We start from the raw sequence: 16,300 nt of genomic DNA, 5'->3' as shown, positions 1-16,300 counted from the left end.
TTTAACGCTTTTTCCTTCCCTCAAGACTTGATTACCCCAACAACAACTCTTGTTCAATTCGGAGAGAGTTTTATTACCATCCAGTGTTCATATATACATATCAACAATTTAATCATCTATTTATTATTGTTCATCCATACACCACTATATTATTAAACCATGATGATGCACGACGACAATCTCCATCATCCGCACAATATGGATGATATGGAGGGAGATTATGGTGATGATGATCAAATGGATTATGGGGATCAAAATAATCAAGGCTACATGGGAGGCGGAGGAATGGAGGACGAACAACTTCACTATTTTAGTGAAGATGATGAAATCAAGCATCAGGAAGATGTTTGGCCAGTCATTACAGCCTTCTTTGACCAAAAGGGAGGACTTGTAAGACAACAGCTCGACTCCTTCAACGCCTTCATTCAACAAACCATCCAAGAATTGGTCGATGGTACGCCAGAGATTATTCTTGCAAGTAATCAGAGTGTAAAGTTTGGACAAAAGAAAGATTCACAACAAAATCAACAACAATTCAAGTACCATATCAAGTTTGGACAAATTTACCTCTCAAGACCAACCCTTGATACAACAAAATCTGAACAATCAACATCTGACACATACTCATCCATCTATCCTAATGATGCTCGTCTCAGAAACTTGACCTATTCAAGTCCATTGTATGTAGATATTAAAGAGAAGAAGATTTCACTCCGTCCAGGTTCTGCCGCGACACTTTATCAGGCAAATAATTTGGAAGAGGACAATGAGGACTTCACAGTGAGGATCAAGGACTATGAAAAGGTACCAATCGGTTCCATTCCAATCATGCTTAGAAGTGTGTACTGTATGCTAAGTGAAGTGCAGGATGTCACCGACGTTGGTGAATGTCCATTCGATTCTGGTGGTTACTTTATCATTAACGGAGGTGAAAAGGTCATTATCGCGCAAGAACGTATGGCTACCAATCACGTCTATGTTTTCAAAAAGGCCATGAGCAAGTTCAGTTATGTGGCAGAGATTCGTTCGTCACAAGAAGGAGGTTATAGAGCACCAAGTGGCTTTTTCATTAAGATGGAACCTAAGCACGGAAGTAGAAAGGGAGGTATCGGAGGACTCATTCATGCCACCATTCCATACATCAGACAAGATATTCCAATTGTCATTTTGTTTAGAGCTTTGGGATGTACGGCTGATAAGGAAATTATCAAACATATTATCTATAATTTAAATGATGGACAAATGATGGAACTGCTTCGACCTTCTCTCGAAGAGGCTGTTGCCATTCAATCTGACACTGTTGCCCTCGACTATATCGGTAAGAGAGGTAATACAGTCGGTACTGTCCAGGAAAAACGTATTAATCATGCCGAGGAAATTTTGCAAAAAGAAATGCTTCCACATGTCGGTATTGGTGACACCTCCTATGATCGTAAGGCTTACTTTATTGGATACATGGTTCACCGTTTGTTATTGGGAGCTCTAGGAAGAAGACCACTCGACGATCGTGATCACTATGGTAACAAACGTTTGGAGTTGGCTGGAGGACTTTTACAAGGTCTATTCTTGCAATTATTTAAGAAAGTTGTGAAAGAAGTTGAGTCTCAATTGAAGAAGACCATGTTGAGATCGACAGAAATTGATGTTGCATCTGTTGTCAATAAGAGAACCATTACTAAGGGTCTACAATATTCTCTCGCTACTGGAAATTGGGGTGTGCAAGGCTCAAGAGATATTCGTGCTGGTGTTGCACAAGTGCTCAATCGTTTGACCTACACATCAACATTGTCTCACTTGCGTCGATTGAACACTCCAATCGAGAGATCTGGAAAGCAAGCTGCTCCTAGACAATTGCACAATACCCAATGGGGTGTTATTTGTCCAGCTGAAACTCCTGAAGGAGGTGCTTGTGGTTTGGTCAAGAATCTTGCCATGATGTCTTACATTACAGTCGGTACTGACAAGTCAACCATTTCTAAAATGTTGGATGAATTAGGTATTCACAAATTGCACGAGTTGGACGAATCAGACCTGAATAAGTATACGAAGGTATTTTTGAATGGTGTGTGGATGGGTGTTCACCCTACTCCAGATGACTTGGTCAAATACATGAGAGATTTGAGAAGAAACGGAACTATACACATGGAGGTCAGCATTGTACGTGACGTGAGAGAAAAGGAAGTTCGAATTTGGTGTGACAGTGGTCGTTGCGCTCGCCCATTGTTCATTGTCGATCGTGATAATACCACTCTCTACATTAAGAATCATCATGTTCAAGCTCTTCGTGAACAGAACATGACATGGGACAACTTGCTCGAACAAGGTCTCGTTGAATTGATCGATACAGAAGAGGAAGAGTCCATCATGATTGCCATGGACTTTAGAGAATTATTAGACTTTAGAACTCAAGCTCAAGAAGGAAAATCTAAGAAAATCAGTCAACTCACGTACACACATGCTGAAATTCACCCAAGTATGATTCTTGGTATTCTGGGATCCATTATCCCATTCCCTGACCACAACCAATCTCCTCGTAATACCTATCAATCTGCGATGGGTAAGCAAGCCATGGGTGTCTATATTACCAACTTCCAACAACGTATGGACACTTTGGCTCACGTGTTGTACTATCCTCAAAGACCTCTCGTTACTACTCAACCTATGGAATATTTGCGCTTCGGAGAACTTCCAGCAGGTCAAAATGCAGTGGTTGCCATTGCCACCTACTCTGGTTACAACCAAGAAGACTCTGTCATTATGAACCAAAGTGCCATTGATCGTGGTTTGTTCCGTTCTGTCTTTTATCGTACCTATAGTGACCACGAAAGAAAAAAGGGAACCATTGTAGTTGAAAATATTGAAAAACCAAAACGTGATACCACTGCTGGTATGAAAACAAGCACCTATGACAAGCTAGAAGATGACGGTATCATTGCTCCAGGTACTAGAGTTTCTGGATCGGACGTCATTATTGGTAAGACTGTACCAATCCCAGAAGAATCGTCGAAACAAAAGACCAGTCGTCAAACTAGGCTAGATATGAGTACTCCATTGAGAAGCAATGAAAATGGTATTGTAGATACTGTCATTGTGACCACAGATTCTGAAGGATTCAAGTTCGTTAAGGTTAAAGTCAGAGTTGTAAGAATTCCACAAATTGGAGACAAATTCTCCTCTCGCCACGGTCAAAAAGGTACTTGTGGTATCACTTACAGACAAGAGGATTTGCCTTTCACTCGTGAAGGTATTGTGCCAGATATTATTGTCAATCCGCATGCCATTCCATCTCGTATGACCATTGGTCAGCTCATTGAGTGTTTATTGGGAAAGGTCAGCTCCTTGTCAGCCAGTGAAGGTGATGCCACTCCTTTCACAGATGCCAATGTCAACTTCTTCTCAGAAATGCTTCACTCGTATGGTTATCAAAAACGTGCCAACGAGGTCATGTTCAATGGTCACACGGGTAGAAAATTGGAAGCTCAAATCTTTATTGGCCCAACCTATTACCAACGTTTGAAGCACATGGTCGACGATAAGATTCACTCTCGTGCCAGAGGTCCTCTCCAAAACTTGACAAGACAACCTGTCGAAGGTCGTGCCAGAGATGGTGGTCTTCGTTTCGGAGAAATGGAACGTGACTGTATGATTTCACACGGATCTGCTGCATGGTTGAAGGAGCGTTTGTTCCAAGTTTCAGACGAATACCGAGTTCACATTTGCAATGTATGTGGTATGATGGCTACAGCCAATCTCAAACAGTCCATTTTCAAATGCGATGCTTGTGACAACAAGACCAACTTTTCACAAGTCTTCATACCTTATGCATTCAAGCTCATGATTCAAGAATTGATGGCAATGAATTTGGCTGTAAGAATTATCACCACAACCGAATAAACTTTTTAATGTTTCCTCTCCTCATTCGAACGAGATCAGTTTTTGTTCGATCACAAAAAAAAATTTATTGGGGTATATGTACACCGAATCCAGTTGGGATTCTAACTAAGGACACAAGGTCCTTAGTCTTCAATCTTGTCATAGTAGTAGTATTTGTGGCATCTGCCAACGAAGAGGGCTAACAGTACTTGGATTTCAGGCCAATTCCTTTCAATAGCTGGGACGTGCCTTATCGCATCACTATCTGGAGGTAGGAAACCGGAGTGATGGACGTAGAAAATGGGACCATGTGGATTAAACCACGAATTCGAATCTGTGATTGTGCATGGTTGGGAGATTAAAGAGGAGATCTTCATTTCACAGAAGTATCTCACAGGATCAAGCTTCGGACATTCATGTATGTAGTGGATCACAAAAAAAAATGCAAACAAACAACAACAACTCCTTCCGTGTGGAAGAGCCTCTCGCAGTTGAGGAGCAAGATGAATCTTTTCTCCGATTCTTGGATCAACAGGCTCATCAATTGTTGGATAATTTTGAACAAGAGCATCACTCGGAGGAAAATTTTGAACAAAAGCAAAAAAAGACTCGTACTAAGTATTCATCCTTGTCATCGACGAAAAACATGATCATTCTTGATGAAGATACAGTCTCGGAAGAATTCCATGTGATTTCAAACTTAGAATCATGGAAACATTTGAATACTCAGCAAAATCCGACTCGTTTTCATGTACATAAGAAATATCAATGTCGAATCTTGAAAGGACACATTCAAGGCCTGAATGATCCAATAGGGAATATTTTACTGGGAGGAGAGGACGTGGATTTCAGCCCAATTGTCTCAACTTCAAGTTTGCATCGGTTGTTTGTGTCTGAAAGAGTGAGTGCAGATGGAAGTGAGGCGTTTTTTAAACGTTTGAAGAATTTGAATGTAATGGATCAATTGTGTGAAGAGGATCATGTGTTTGATATGAATTTTGGAAGTATGCACACTTTGCTGTGTACGAGAAGAGGAAGAGTTTTTGGATTTGGAAAGTAGGTGGGAGTTGTTGTTGTTGAATATATATTCATTATTTTGATAATAATTATTAATTGGAATGATTGGTGGTATATTCAATATTGAAATTGTTTTAAATTGCCATAATATTATGGCATTATTCACTTTTCGATCCAATTATGTATGAAATATTCATGGTAAATTCGCGAATTTATCATATTTAAATTGTTTCACATGTTTCTCAAATACAGCAACCAATTTGGACAGTTAGGGCTTGGTACTGAAACCTACATTTCCAAACCAAGAGAAATTGTTATTTCGGATGAGAATGGGAAACAAATCATTTTTAGCCATATTTATGCATGTCAAAACTCGTCCTTTTTCCTTAGTCAAAATAACCTGCTTTATTGGTGTGGAAATGGCAGGGAAAAAGTGGTTAAAAAGGTCCGCAATGATTTCTCCTCTAAAATCAAACAAATCGATGGTACACAGCATATCATTGCTATTGTTTGCGAGAATGGAGACTTTTATTTGAGCCGGCAATCGAAATTTGGATCCTTTGATTTACTTGCTATACCTTACAGGGTCATACAGTGTGCTCTATTTGGGGATAAGGTTGTGATTTTGACCAGCAGTTATGAGATGTTTTCTGTTGAGAAATATTTCAAAATTTTAACACGAATTCGACTTGAATTACCAATATTTGAACATGTTGAAAGTGTTCGAGCGACAAATGATCTTTGTTTCTTCTTGACATCCAATCGAGAAATTTATGTTGCCAAATCAAATTTACAGCCAAATCTATTAATTAAGGCACCACCTCTTCCACCACATTTCAAATGGTTTTTATCCACACAAAATTCAAGTGACTATTTTTGTGTGTTTGTGAAAAAGTATTCGCATTTGAAGAGACAGAATTGGTTTTTTGGAAATTTGTTAGGATTGATTAAGCAAATGAATGGAGGAGCAGCACAAGCTCATTATTGTGACATTCAGGTGAAATGTGGTCACTAGTAATGAGAATAGGAATAATAATTTCACAATATTTTTTAATCTTTGAATGCAATACATGGTCCATCAGGTAGTCAATCTTATTATCATTATTATATATAATAAATCATTTCTATGGCATTCTCAGCATATCCGATGTTATTTCCATAATGATCTCTGTCCCTTGATAGGAAGGTAAATCAATTCCAAATTGTTTTAACAATTGAGGTGGCATGAATCGACCTCCAATAAAGTGTCGTCCCTTAAAATTCAATGAACATAATTTTGGAGAAGGTAATGATACCAAAATGTCACATCGTAAACCAAGTTTTAGATTTTCGTCGATATCCACAGTGTCAATTTCCCATCCACTTGGAATGTCAATACTGACCACTGGTATGGAGGAATATTCTGGTTTCTTGACTGTTTCGATGACTATTTTAAATGGTTCTCTAATTCCTGACTTTCCAGAAAAAGAATATCCAAATATTGCATCCAAAATAAAAGTAAAATATGTCAAATCATAATTTTGAAATAATTCATCCAAGCTGAAATATATTGGAATTCCCAAAGTGGTGCATTGCAAAATAAGTCTTTTAAATAAATCTTTTTCTGCAGATTCTTTTTTTGGATAAAGAATCACTGGTTCATATCCAAAATGTTTTAAATGACGAGCCGCAACGAGTCCATCACTCCCCATTATTTTGTGGTCCACAAATGACTAACCGAATATACAACAACAGGAACAACCATTCAAAAAGTCAGAACAATTTTCGAATCCAATTATTTCTCGAGAAATCTCCAACACTCACCTAAAAATTTGGAATTTGAAATTTGTTTCAAAGGAAATGCTTTCACACAGGCATGAGCCACCGACATGCCTATTCCAATACGAACATGCATTCCATCATCATCGGAATGATCATTCGAACAAGTTCAAGTTTTTAGTTTGTTGATCAAAGTGTAATAATAGGAGAAGCAAAAACAAAGTTTAAAAGAGTCGAATTTCATGATCATTACCTGCCATTTCCATCAATGAATCGTTTACAAATCCAAATTCTTCTCCCATGAGAGCCAAATCGATTTGACGAGATTCTTCAGCGTTGAGCAATTTGATCATTTTAAGGATTGCAAATCTGATTTGTCTCTTTTTTATGCGATTGCAACTATTAATGACACTCAATGCATTCTTTTCAATGATTCTTCTTTAGAAATTAGAGTGGTATATATTGAGAAAATGAATTGTTTTCTCAGAGAAAAGTTCTGAGATTTCAAATGAGAGTTCAAAACTTTTCATCAAATGGCCTAAAGAGTTCAGAACAACAAGACATGCAGGAAAATGAGAATCTTTTGTGTATTTAGTATTAATATTCACACATTATTTGGTTTGCTTAATCAACCAATCAACTACATCGGTAATGTTGGTCTTGTGTAAAGCAGAAATTGGAATGACAGCCCAAGGATTCTTCTTGTTGTCAATATAGTCCAAATTCATGTGTTTGACAATGTCGTCTTTTGTAAATCTTCGTTCAACATCAATCTTGTTCAAAACAATCAAAACTGGTTTTCCTTCTAAATCTTTGTTTTCAAGCAATTTGTGAAGTTCTCGTTTTGCCTCTGGGACCTTATCAATATCGGCACCATCCACAACAAAAATTACTACTTGACAACTGCCAGAGTGTTGTACCCACTATTGTGTGTTTCAATGTTGGAAGATGAATGTGAAAATCAGCATCATCATGGCATGTTGAAACAGAATTGTTTTTTGAATTTTTTTACAAGCTTGTGTCAATATTCCGTGATATAATGTCACACCTACCAAATTTCTAAATCTCTCTTGACCACCGAGGTCCATCACTGACATTCATGCGTCGTGACAAGCCACAAATTATGCAACAGTTCAATCATTGATGACATGATGGTTGAGTGGAATCAGAAATGGAGTAATGATGATCATTAAATGACAGTAGTGACATGAAAATGTTAACAAAACAATAATTATTGTGATCAAATCCAATTAATGGAAAAGTCATCATGATAGCATTCAATAATGATGTCTGTCATTACTATCACAAATTTTCACCCAAATACACTCACCTTTCATTGTAACGTTTCCTTTCTTTACATGTCTAACATTGACACCAACAGTGGGTAATGTATCACCAGGTTCATTATCACTGATAACGTTCAACAAAGTGGTCTTTCCGCTGTTGGCCAATCCGACCATCAAAATTTCTAATTGTTTGCCGTTAAACAACTCCCACAACTTGGAAAATAAAGCACCCATGATGATGATGATAAAAACAAGAAATAAATTCAAAATATCACTTGAAAATTGTTGTTGTTGTTAATAATGAATTTCAACCTCGCACAAATTTTGTATTTCTTTTTTGAGCAAGATCAGAATAATTGAAAAATGATCTCTACAAATTCCGATGATGATGATGAAATAACAAAGAGTAGTAAAAAAGCACGTGGTTTCACTAATAAATAGAGAGATGGAGATGAATGAACCTCTCGGCAAATACTTTGAAAATTTTTTTTCAGTCGGACTTGCCTTGTTTTTTGTCAACTGTCGTTTCATAATGAAGTCTCGAGACTAGAAAAGGGGAATCTGATGATGGAAAGATCATGGAGGTGATTCATTGTTTTTCAATGGCGAATTTCTATCAAATGTGTGATGATCCGATTGAGAAATGAGGATTAAAGGACTCAGCTGCAATGATGATGAGGCTCATCCAATTTTTTTAAAATAATTTCAAAAAAAAAATTGAGGCTTTATTGAGGCTTTTAAGAAGGCTTTGTCTTTGTTCCAATCGTTTGAACCATACTTTGTGTTTGATTAAATACCCCGATTATTCATTAAGAGGTGAATTCTTGTGTTGTTGTACAGTATTGTTGTTGTTCAAGATCGGAAGAAAGGAGGGTGAAAGAATCTAACATGAAAATATGAGTGGTGGTTGCAGAAAAGCCTTTCAAACCATTATTTATAGTGTGGTATTTGAAAAGCATGATGATTGCTTCAAATTTTCTGATACGTATTCAGAGTGTGTGGGAACCTATTTGGATGAAAGAGAAGCATATATATTTGCTATAAAGCAAATGTTGAAGGAATCTCTGATTGAGGAAGATTCTGGAGAGGAATTGTCAATTCCTGGAACTAGATTCCCGAATCGTTCAGGTCGTGATGATGATGATCGTATTGAAAATGCAATGGAAGATGACGGGAATGAGCACACGGGATTCCATGAAAACAACCAAAATCATCAAGAATTGAGTATGCTGCTTGATAGGGTTCTTTCCATTTCCAGAAGTAAGCAAAATAATGTCTCCTCTTGTACAGGCCTCTCTTCAGTCAACATCAATTTCATGAACCCCCTCATGTACAAGTTGGCCCGTCTCGAACGTTTGAATTACTATTGCCTGAGGAGTGATGAATTGAAACAGTTGCATCAATATGTGCTTGAAAAGCACATGACTCATTTATGTCCTTGTTTTTCGAAAAAGCCTTCCTATCGAGTGTACAAAGTCTTTGGTTCCATTCTCAATGATCAAGTGGCTCCTTTCATTCACAAATTTGAGCCTTTGCAATTTTCTACTAGGAGTTTTGAATTTCTCTCAGATGTGCAATGCATGACGAATGACAGCAACAGCAACTCTCCTATTCAAAAATAAGAGCTCGGAGTATCATACCTTATTTTCGGACAACTACTAACTTTCGATGTTTCAGTCGTGTTTTGCTGATCAGAACTGATACAAATCTAGAGTTTGATCCAGGCAGGAGGAAGTTGTACATTTGAATTCAGAAAGGACTTGTAGAATGGCTCAACCATGTACTTGTGTAAATCCTCATTCTCATTGTATGATTCTTCGCCATGACTCTCGGAACTATAATGCAAAATGTTATCGGTTTCTTGCATGAGCATGTAGTGACACTGACATTGAAAGTCTCCGCTGGAATGTTTTGGATTCTTTGGACAGTAGATAAAGAGATTTGGCAAAAACCAAGCTCCATGCTCCTTCTGCTTAGTGAGATACATTCTCAACAAGTCACGTATTTGCATAATGATCGTGTCTCCGTTGGGAAGATTTCCACCCAATTTTGGATGTTTGAATGTCACCGAGAGAGGAACTTGGATAGCCAAATTTCTCATTCCCATTTCTTTGCAATCATCCATAATTTTCGAATAGCCATTCATGATTTGTTCATATTCTTGTTCGTTGGTATTTTCAAGGTTGTTGCTGCTACTACTAGAAGTATAATCGCTCTGCGAAACGAGGTGAAAAATTAAATTTGCATAACTCAAATTAGAATGTTTGGTAATGAAATAATCTCCTAGCTTGGGAGTTGTTTCATGATCATTCCCACTTCCATCATAGCCACTACTAGTTGCACAGGACTGAATGTTTTCCCTGACTTGTCTTATTTGCTCGTCAAACGATGGAAAATGAAAATCTGGTCCTTGTGCATGGTTGGCCTCAAATAATATTCTCTCCATATCTCGCATGGCCCATGTCAATGTTGGAGAGTAATATTGCTTGTATGACATCAGTGAGGCTGCATTCGCTTCCTGATGCAAAGCTTGGTCGTTTTCAACGATCGAGCTCTTTTGAATACAACAATTCACCACAAGTGCAGAAAGTCTCGATTGATACAAGTTATAGGTTTGTCTTGCTTTGAATAGAATGTAATCCTCTTCACAGTCACGCTCCTCTTCATCCTTCTTAAAATTTCTACAAATACAATCACTCATATCAGCTGTATAAATGATAAAAACTCTTCCACACAAGCGTCGTGTACTGTCATCTTTATACAATTCAGAATCAGCATCATCCTCAATGAACACATAGGAATCATCATAGGGACTATACAAATCATCGTTCTCCAAATATATTCTCTCAATTTTTTTGTAAATAGAAATGCAATGAAATCTCTCATTTTGAATGAGTCTCGGAATGTCAGTAAGAGTACGTCCATCTCTAAAGATGCGTTTCATCATTCGTTTGATTTCATTCAGCTTTTTACGTGTGGCTTCTTGTTCGGAGGATGTTGTGACATTGCCATGTTTTTCCGTCATCATGGACATTGGTTGTGGGCTATCGATGGCATCAAATGTCTCCAATACAGTCCATGGATCTTGTGAGGTGGTCGTTTTTGGTGAGTTTCTCTTCTTTTTAAATCGAATGGAAAATTTTCGAATAAATGAAGAAAGATGTTCGAATTTGTTGGATGCATTCTGAATGGAATACTTTTCTCCTTGCAATTCATTTCTCAAAAGTAATTCAAATTGTTTTCCACGGGGTTCCATCAAACGAAAACCTGGAAACAATAAATCTTCCTTACTTTTGACAAGATTTGCTTTCGTTTTGGATCGATTTGAAATGACATCTTCCTTGTCGAGGTCTGAAACAAACTTCCAAAAAGCAGTGATCATTTCTTTGTACAATTCTCGTAACTCTTCGTTCCATTTCTCTTCTAATTGTTCTAATTGTTTTATGTGCTCCAAGACCATGACTTGTAATTGATCATTTCGTTCCATGGTCATTTTCTGTTCCATTCCATCGCGATGACTAGTGTCACAAATTTGTGACATTTTGAAAAATTATTTCACACAACATGTCATGATTAATTTCACATCATTTCATTAAAAAAACATTAGAAATAATATTGATATTTCACTCACTCGTAACACAACCTACACTTTCTGAATTTCACTAATTTCTGTCTCTCTACTTTTAATTTTATCTTGATAGGCACATCTTAAATCATTTGCAATTTTTACCAAATAAATTTGATTCACATAACTCGAATGAAAGAGACGATAAAATTTGGAAGTGTCCTGAATGGGCAATGGTGAAATTGTTTCCATGATGTCATCATGATCACCCAATAATGCGTTTGGATGGACATGGTCGTTGTGGTGGATGTTCAATTTTTCTTCCACGTGTTCTTGTTGTCGTTCCATGTCATTGTGAGACTCTTTTTTCATGGCCAATTCCGAGTGGTCGTCATCATCTTCTAAATCATCATCTTCTAAATCATCATCTTCATAATAAAATTCATCCACAATTTGATCATTCTTGATGATTTTACGTTCTCGAATTAATTCCAATAATTGAAAAGTGAGACTATCTTTTAAATAGAGAGGTAATTTATATTCATTGCAACATGTTTGTTCCACAAAATCGAAGAGTGAAAGGTGTGAGTACCATTTCAAATCAAGAGTATGAACAATGTGTCCACGTTCTGAATATCGATATGAAATTTCCATATATTGTTGTTGCTCTTCCTCGTCATTGATGAGAACGGGGAAGGTCGATCGAATGAGTTCCTCCTCATCGGCCAACTCGGATGTCATGTTGAGGTTAACACGTGATCGTTAGATTTTATAAACGCGTTAAAAATCAATAAAAGGTTGGTTGAAAATTTATTGATATCATCGAATAAATAATAAATAAATAGATTTCAATACTATTATAATAAATTAAAGGTTGTGATGATGTCTTGGGTGTTGTGTAAATGTAATTCAAATTTCCAATGTGATATAGGATTTATTTAAAGCTTGGAGACTCTATGACTATTTGGTTTTAATCTAATCATAGAGAGTGTGAATTTTAATTCCACAACAGAAAAGAGAATGCTTACAATCCGAGTTTCTTCTTCAATGAAGCATCAATAGCGTCCATGAATTCCTTGGTATTGAGATATTGGTTACGGCTGACACTGTTCATCATGAATGTGTGAAAATCATGGTTCAGTTTCGTTCAGTTTTCACGTGCATTCCACAATTTATATTCACACAAGTGTGAAAAATCCAATTCATTCCAATCCAATGCAGCAATGGAAATGCAATTGTGTTGTAACAACACACAAAAGTTATTGTTAGCATCACAAATATATACATCATCATTCAACACCAAAATTACTTACTTGTTTCCGTGAATACAGATAGCCAAATCCTTGGTCATCTTTCCTTCTCTGATAGTGTCAATAGTAGCATCCTCCAAAGATTCACAGAACTTAGCCAAAGCATCATTGTTGTCCAACTTGGCACGATGAGCCAAACCACGAGTCCAAGCAAAGATGGAAGCAACTGGATTGGTGGAGGTCTCTTCACCCTTTTGGTGTTGTCTGTAGTGTCTGGTGACAGTACCGTGGGCAGCCTCGGACTCAACAGTCTTACCATCTGGGCACATCAAAACAGAGGTCATCAAACCCAATGAACCATATCCTTGAGCGACAATATCGGATTGGACATCTCCGTCATAGTTCTTACAGGCCCAAATGAAACCACCATTGCTCTTCAAAGTTTGAGCAACCATGTCATCAATAAGACGATGTTCATACCAAATACCCAATTCAGTGAATTTAGCCTTGAATTCCTTTTCATAAATTTCTTGGAAGATGTCCTTGAAACGACCATCGTAGGCCTTCAAGATGGTATTCTTTGTGGACAAGTACAATGGCCACTTCTTATCGACAGCCAAATTGAAGCATGAATAAGCAAAATCACGGATGGATTCATCAGTATTGTACATTCCCATAGCAACACCAGCACCCTCAAAATCAAAGACAGTGTATCTCTTTTGTTCACCACCATTCTTTGGAGTGAAAACAAGTTCCATCTTACCTGGTTCACCAACCACCAAATCGGTTGCCTTGTATTGATCACCGTGAGCATGACGACCAATGACGATTGGTTTGGTCCATCCAGGAACCAATCTTGGAATGTTTTCAATAACGATTGGTTCTCTGAATACAGTACCACCCAAAATGTTACGAATGGTTCCGTTTGGTGATTTCCACATCTTCTTCAATTTGAATTCTTCAACACGTTGTTCATCAGGAGTGATGGTAGCACACTTGATACCAACGTTGTACTTTTTGATGGCATGAGCAGCTTCTTCAGTAATCTTATCATTGGTTTCATCTCTCTTTTGGATACCCAAATCGTAATACTTGATATCAAGATCAAGATATGGAAGGATAAGCTTTTCCTTGATCCAGGCCCAGATAATACGGGTCATTTCATCTCCGTCCAATTCAACGACTGGATTAGCAACTTTAATCTTTTGGAATGAAGCCATGGTGATGGAATTTTTAGTCGAGAAAAATCTCACTGGATGATGATGATGAGAAGAATTTTGCTTGAGCAACAACAAAGCGGAGGCTGTGGTGTTGTGGTGTGGAAATTTTTTGCAAAGAGAAAATCCCGATACAGCGGTTTTCAGCATTTTTTGATCGCGAGAAAATTCAGCGAATGGGAATGGAAAAAATTTCGGCCTCTTCTGAAGGCTTTGCTTCTCGTGTCGTGAGAGGAGAACGTTCTCAGGAGAGAATGGACTGCGATCATCCTATCATTTCATCAATTGGAATTGATTGGTGTCTATCTGAATGAAGAAAGAGAAGAGGCAAATAAAGGGAATGGATCAGTTGCGTTGTAACAACTACTCGGAGTTGAAGTACAAGAGAGAATCAGCAGACACTTGCACCTCATATCCTGAAACCGATCAAGAAGAGAGAACACGCACGAAACGGAGCAATTTGGATCCAATTCGCGAAAAATTAATTGGTTGTTCGCGTTTTTGAAATCTCAGATTCGTTATGTTCGCGATAAGAAACATTCAACGCGAACTGTTTTTTCCTAGTCCCGAAGGTGGGCAACTATTGTGAGAGATCGAGGCCAGCTGGTTTACAAAATGAAGACTCTCTGATTATTTTGTCCATTCCAATAATTTTGAAAGTCTCGAACACACCTCACTAAATTCAGGTCTTTCCAAATAATTGCAATTCCAACAGGAGGTCATGATTGAAATGAATTCTTGTGTCACTTCACACAAAATCTCCATGGAGGTTTGAGAATTTTGCTCCATCAAATAAGTGGCAATCCATTCTCTCATTTCTTCATTGTTTCGGAAAGGTATCACTGGTCTCTCCCCTTTCAACACTTTCACAATAACGTTAAACCTCGAAGTATCGTCATGACGTTGCTCGATAAATTTGTAAAGTTTTTCACAATTCGAATTGTTCAGATAAGGAGTTTCCTCAAAGAATAATTCCCACATGATGATTGCAAAGCTGTAGACATCCACCTTGTGATTATAGTTGGAGTTTCCTTCAATCATTTCCTGTGCGTGAGGATGATGTGAGCACACATGTTTATGGCCAAATGTTCGACGCAGAAATGGAAATTGATTGGTCACACATGAGCAATGAGCAACATTGCATGTGAATTAAAATCTTTGCAATAAATTGTCACACAACAGGCACTACTTACATTAGCCATGTAGGACAACGTGCCAATATTTGTAGTTGCAGAATTTGAATCGGTCAACGCCCTACTAAGCCCAAAATCACAAATCTTCGCTGTGAGATTGTTATCAATCAAAATGTTTCCTGGTTTCAAATCTCTATGAATAATTCCCTTTGGCTTCAACGTATGTAAATAATGCATTCCTTTTGCAACTCCGTATAAAATGTCAATTTTTTGAAAGAGTGTCAACTTGTCAAATCCAAATTTCAAATTGTAGATCAATCGATCAAGACTTCCTCTCTCCACATATTCCACAACAAGTATACTTGTTACTTCCCGCAAGAATGACACCAAAAATTGTACAATATTGGGATGTCTGATACTGCCGAGTAGAGAGGCTTCTCGTTCGAATTCATCATCATCATTTGCAGAATCCATAGATTCGTCTCTTTGTTTGAGCGATTTTAATGCGACCTTAGTTCCGTTCCAACTTGCCAAATACACAGTTCCATTCGCTCCATCTGCAAGTCGTTTCAAAATGTCAATCTCATCAATTGGAATTACCCATTGAGAATATTCTTGTGTTTTTTGGCGATGGGAAGAGACACTTCGTTTTGTGGAGTTGCCACCTGATGTTGTTTGTGATGATGCCTGATCTCTCTCGTTATGACCTTGATTGACTGCGAGTAAGGGTGATTGTTCTGTGTGGAAATTTGAAGGAGGTTGCATTTCACAGCTAGCACTGATATCAGTAGGAATATCTTCTTCTCCGTCTCCCATTAAAACGACTCTCTTTTCCAACAATTTAGATTCCACGAGCTTTTCTGCTTTTTCCTTACTCTCCAGTCGTTTCAATTTGGAAACAACATTTCTAATGAGTCGAATGAATGCATACATGGCAAGAAGAAATAATGAAAATACTACAATGGAAGTAATTGAGGCAACAGCAATAATGGTTTCATAGGGAATATAGGGTTCATCCACACAAATCCATGCTCCATCCAAAATGTCTTGTTTGGCGAGAATCTTTCCTTGAGGACATTTTTCAATGTGAATGATGGTGTCAATCTTTGTGTTAGGGTCGAGATAAATCGATGGTGACACTTGTCGCAGATCTGGTGTAAAAATGGCCATTGTCACAGATTTGAGTGACAGTGAATGGTTG

At 37.7% G+C, this 16,300-nt stretch overlaps 8 protein-coding genes across 8 annotated transcripts; 3 read left to right on the top strand and 5 right to left on the bottom strand.

Annotated features, from left to right (window-relative positions):
* Positions 1-159: 159 nt before the first annotated feature.
* FDP41_004349 (uncharacterized protein) lies at positions 160-3,894 on the top strand (the record flags this gene model as incomplete). The annotated part of the gene is made up of 1 exon (XM_044707753.1): positions 160-3,894. The coding sequence occupies one exon, from the start codon at positions 160-162 to the stop codon at positions 3,892-3,894; it is 3,735 nt and encodes a 1,244-aa protein (XP_044561163.1).
* Positions 3,895-4,315: 421 nt separating this feature from the next.
* Positions 4,316-5,905, top strand: FDP41_004348 (uncharacterized protein; the record flags this gene model as incomplete). Its single annotated transcript, XM_044707752.1, has 2 exons — positions 4,316-4,929; positions 5,143-5,905. 2 exons carry the CDS (start codon positions 4,316-4,318, stop codon positions 5,903-5,905), a joined length of 1,377 nt encoding a protein of 458 aa, XP_044561162.1.
* Positions 5,906-6,014: 109 nt separating this feature from the next.
* On the bottom strand, positions 6,015-7,001 carry FDP41_004347 (uncharacterized protein; the record flags this gene model as incomplete). The annotated part of the gene is made up of 3 exons (XM_044707751.1): positions 6,015-6,523; positions 6,694-6,762; positions 6,902-7,001. The coding sequence occupies 3 exons, from the start codon at positions 6,999-7,001 to the stop codon at positions 6,015-6,017; spliced, it is 678 nt and encodes a 225-aa protein (XP_044561161.1).
* A 258-nt stretch (positions 7,002-7,259) lies between these two features.
* FDP41_004346 (uncharacterized protein) lies at positions 7,260-8,168 on the bottom strand (the record flags this gene model as incomplete). The annotated part of the gene is made up of 3 exons (XM_044707750.1): positions 7,260-7,571; positions 7,701-7,738; positions 7,979-8,168. 3 exons carry the CDS (start codon positions 8,166-8,168, stop codon positions 7,260-7,262), a joined length of 540 nt encoding a protein of 179 aa, XP_044561160.1.
* Positions 8,169-8,830: 662 nt separating this feature from the next.
* Positions 8,831-9,556, top strand: FDP41_004345 (uncharacterized protein; the record flags this gene model as incomplete). Its single annotated transcript, XM_044707749.1, has 1 exon — positions 8,831-9,556. The coding sequence occupies one exon, from the start codon at positions 8,831-8,833 to the stop codon at positions 9,554-9,556; it is 726 nt and encodes a 241-aa protein (XP_044561159.1).
* Positions 9,557-9,642: 86 nt separating this feature from the next.
* FDP41_004344 (uncharacterized protein) lies at positions 9,643-12,240 on the bottom strand (the record flags this gene model as incomplete). The annotated part of the gene is made up of 2 exons (XM_044707748.1): positions 9,643-11,452; positions 11,582-12,240. The coding sequence occupies 2 exons, from the start codon at positions 12,238-12,240 to the stop codon at positions 9,643-9,645; spliced, it is 2,469 nt and encodes an 822-aa protein (XP_044561158.1).
* Positions 12,241-12,437: 197 nt separating this feature from the next.
* Positions 12,438-14,116, bottom strand: FDP41_004343 (uncharacterized protein; the record flags this gene model as incomplete). The annotated part of the gene is made up of 3 exons (XM_044707747.1): positions 12,438-12,474; positions 12,528-12,605; positions 12,813-14,116. The coding sequence occupies 3 exons, from the start codon at positions 14,114-14,116 to the stop codon at positions 12,438-12,440; spliced, it is 1,419 nt and encodes a 472-aa protein (XP_044561157.1).
* Positions 14,117-14,596: 480 nt separating this feature from the next.
* On the bottom strand, positions 14,597-16,269 carry FDP41_004342 (uncharacterized protein; the record flags this gene model as incomplete). The annotated part of the gene is made up of 2 exons (XM_044707746.1): positions 14,597-15,010; positions 15,160-16,269. The coding sequence occupies 2 exons, from the start codon at positions 16,267-16,269 to the stop codon at positions 14,597-14,599; spliced, it is 1,524 nt and encodes a 507-aa protein (XP_044561156.1).
* Between the last annotated feature and the right edge of the window lie 31 nt (positions 16,270-16,300).

The sequence above is a fragment of the Naegleria fowleri genome, assembly GCF_008403515.1.
Source record: "Naegleria fowleri strain ATCC 30894 chromosome Unknown tig37, whole genome shotgun sequence".
NCBI classification, from domain to species: Eukaryota; Heterolobosea; class Eutetramitea; order Acrasida; family Naegleriidae; genus Naegleria; species Naegleria fowleri.
Note: the sequence above shows the minus strand (reverse complement) of the source record. Positions and strands in the feature narration are given on the sequence as shown.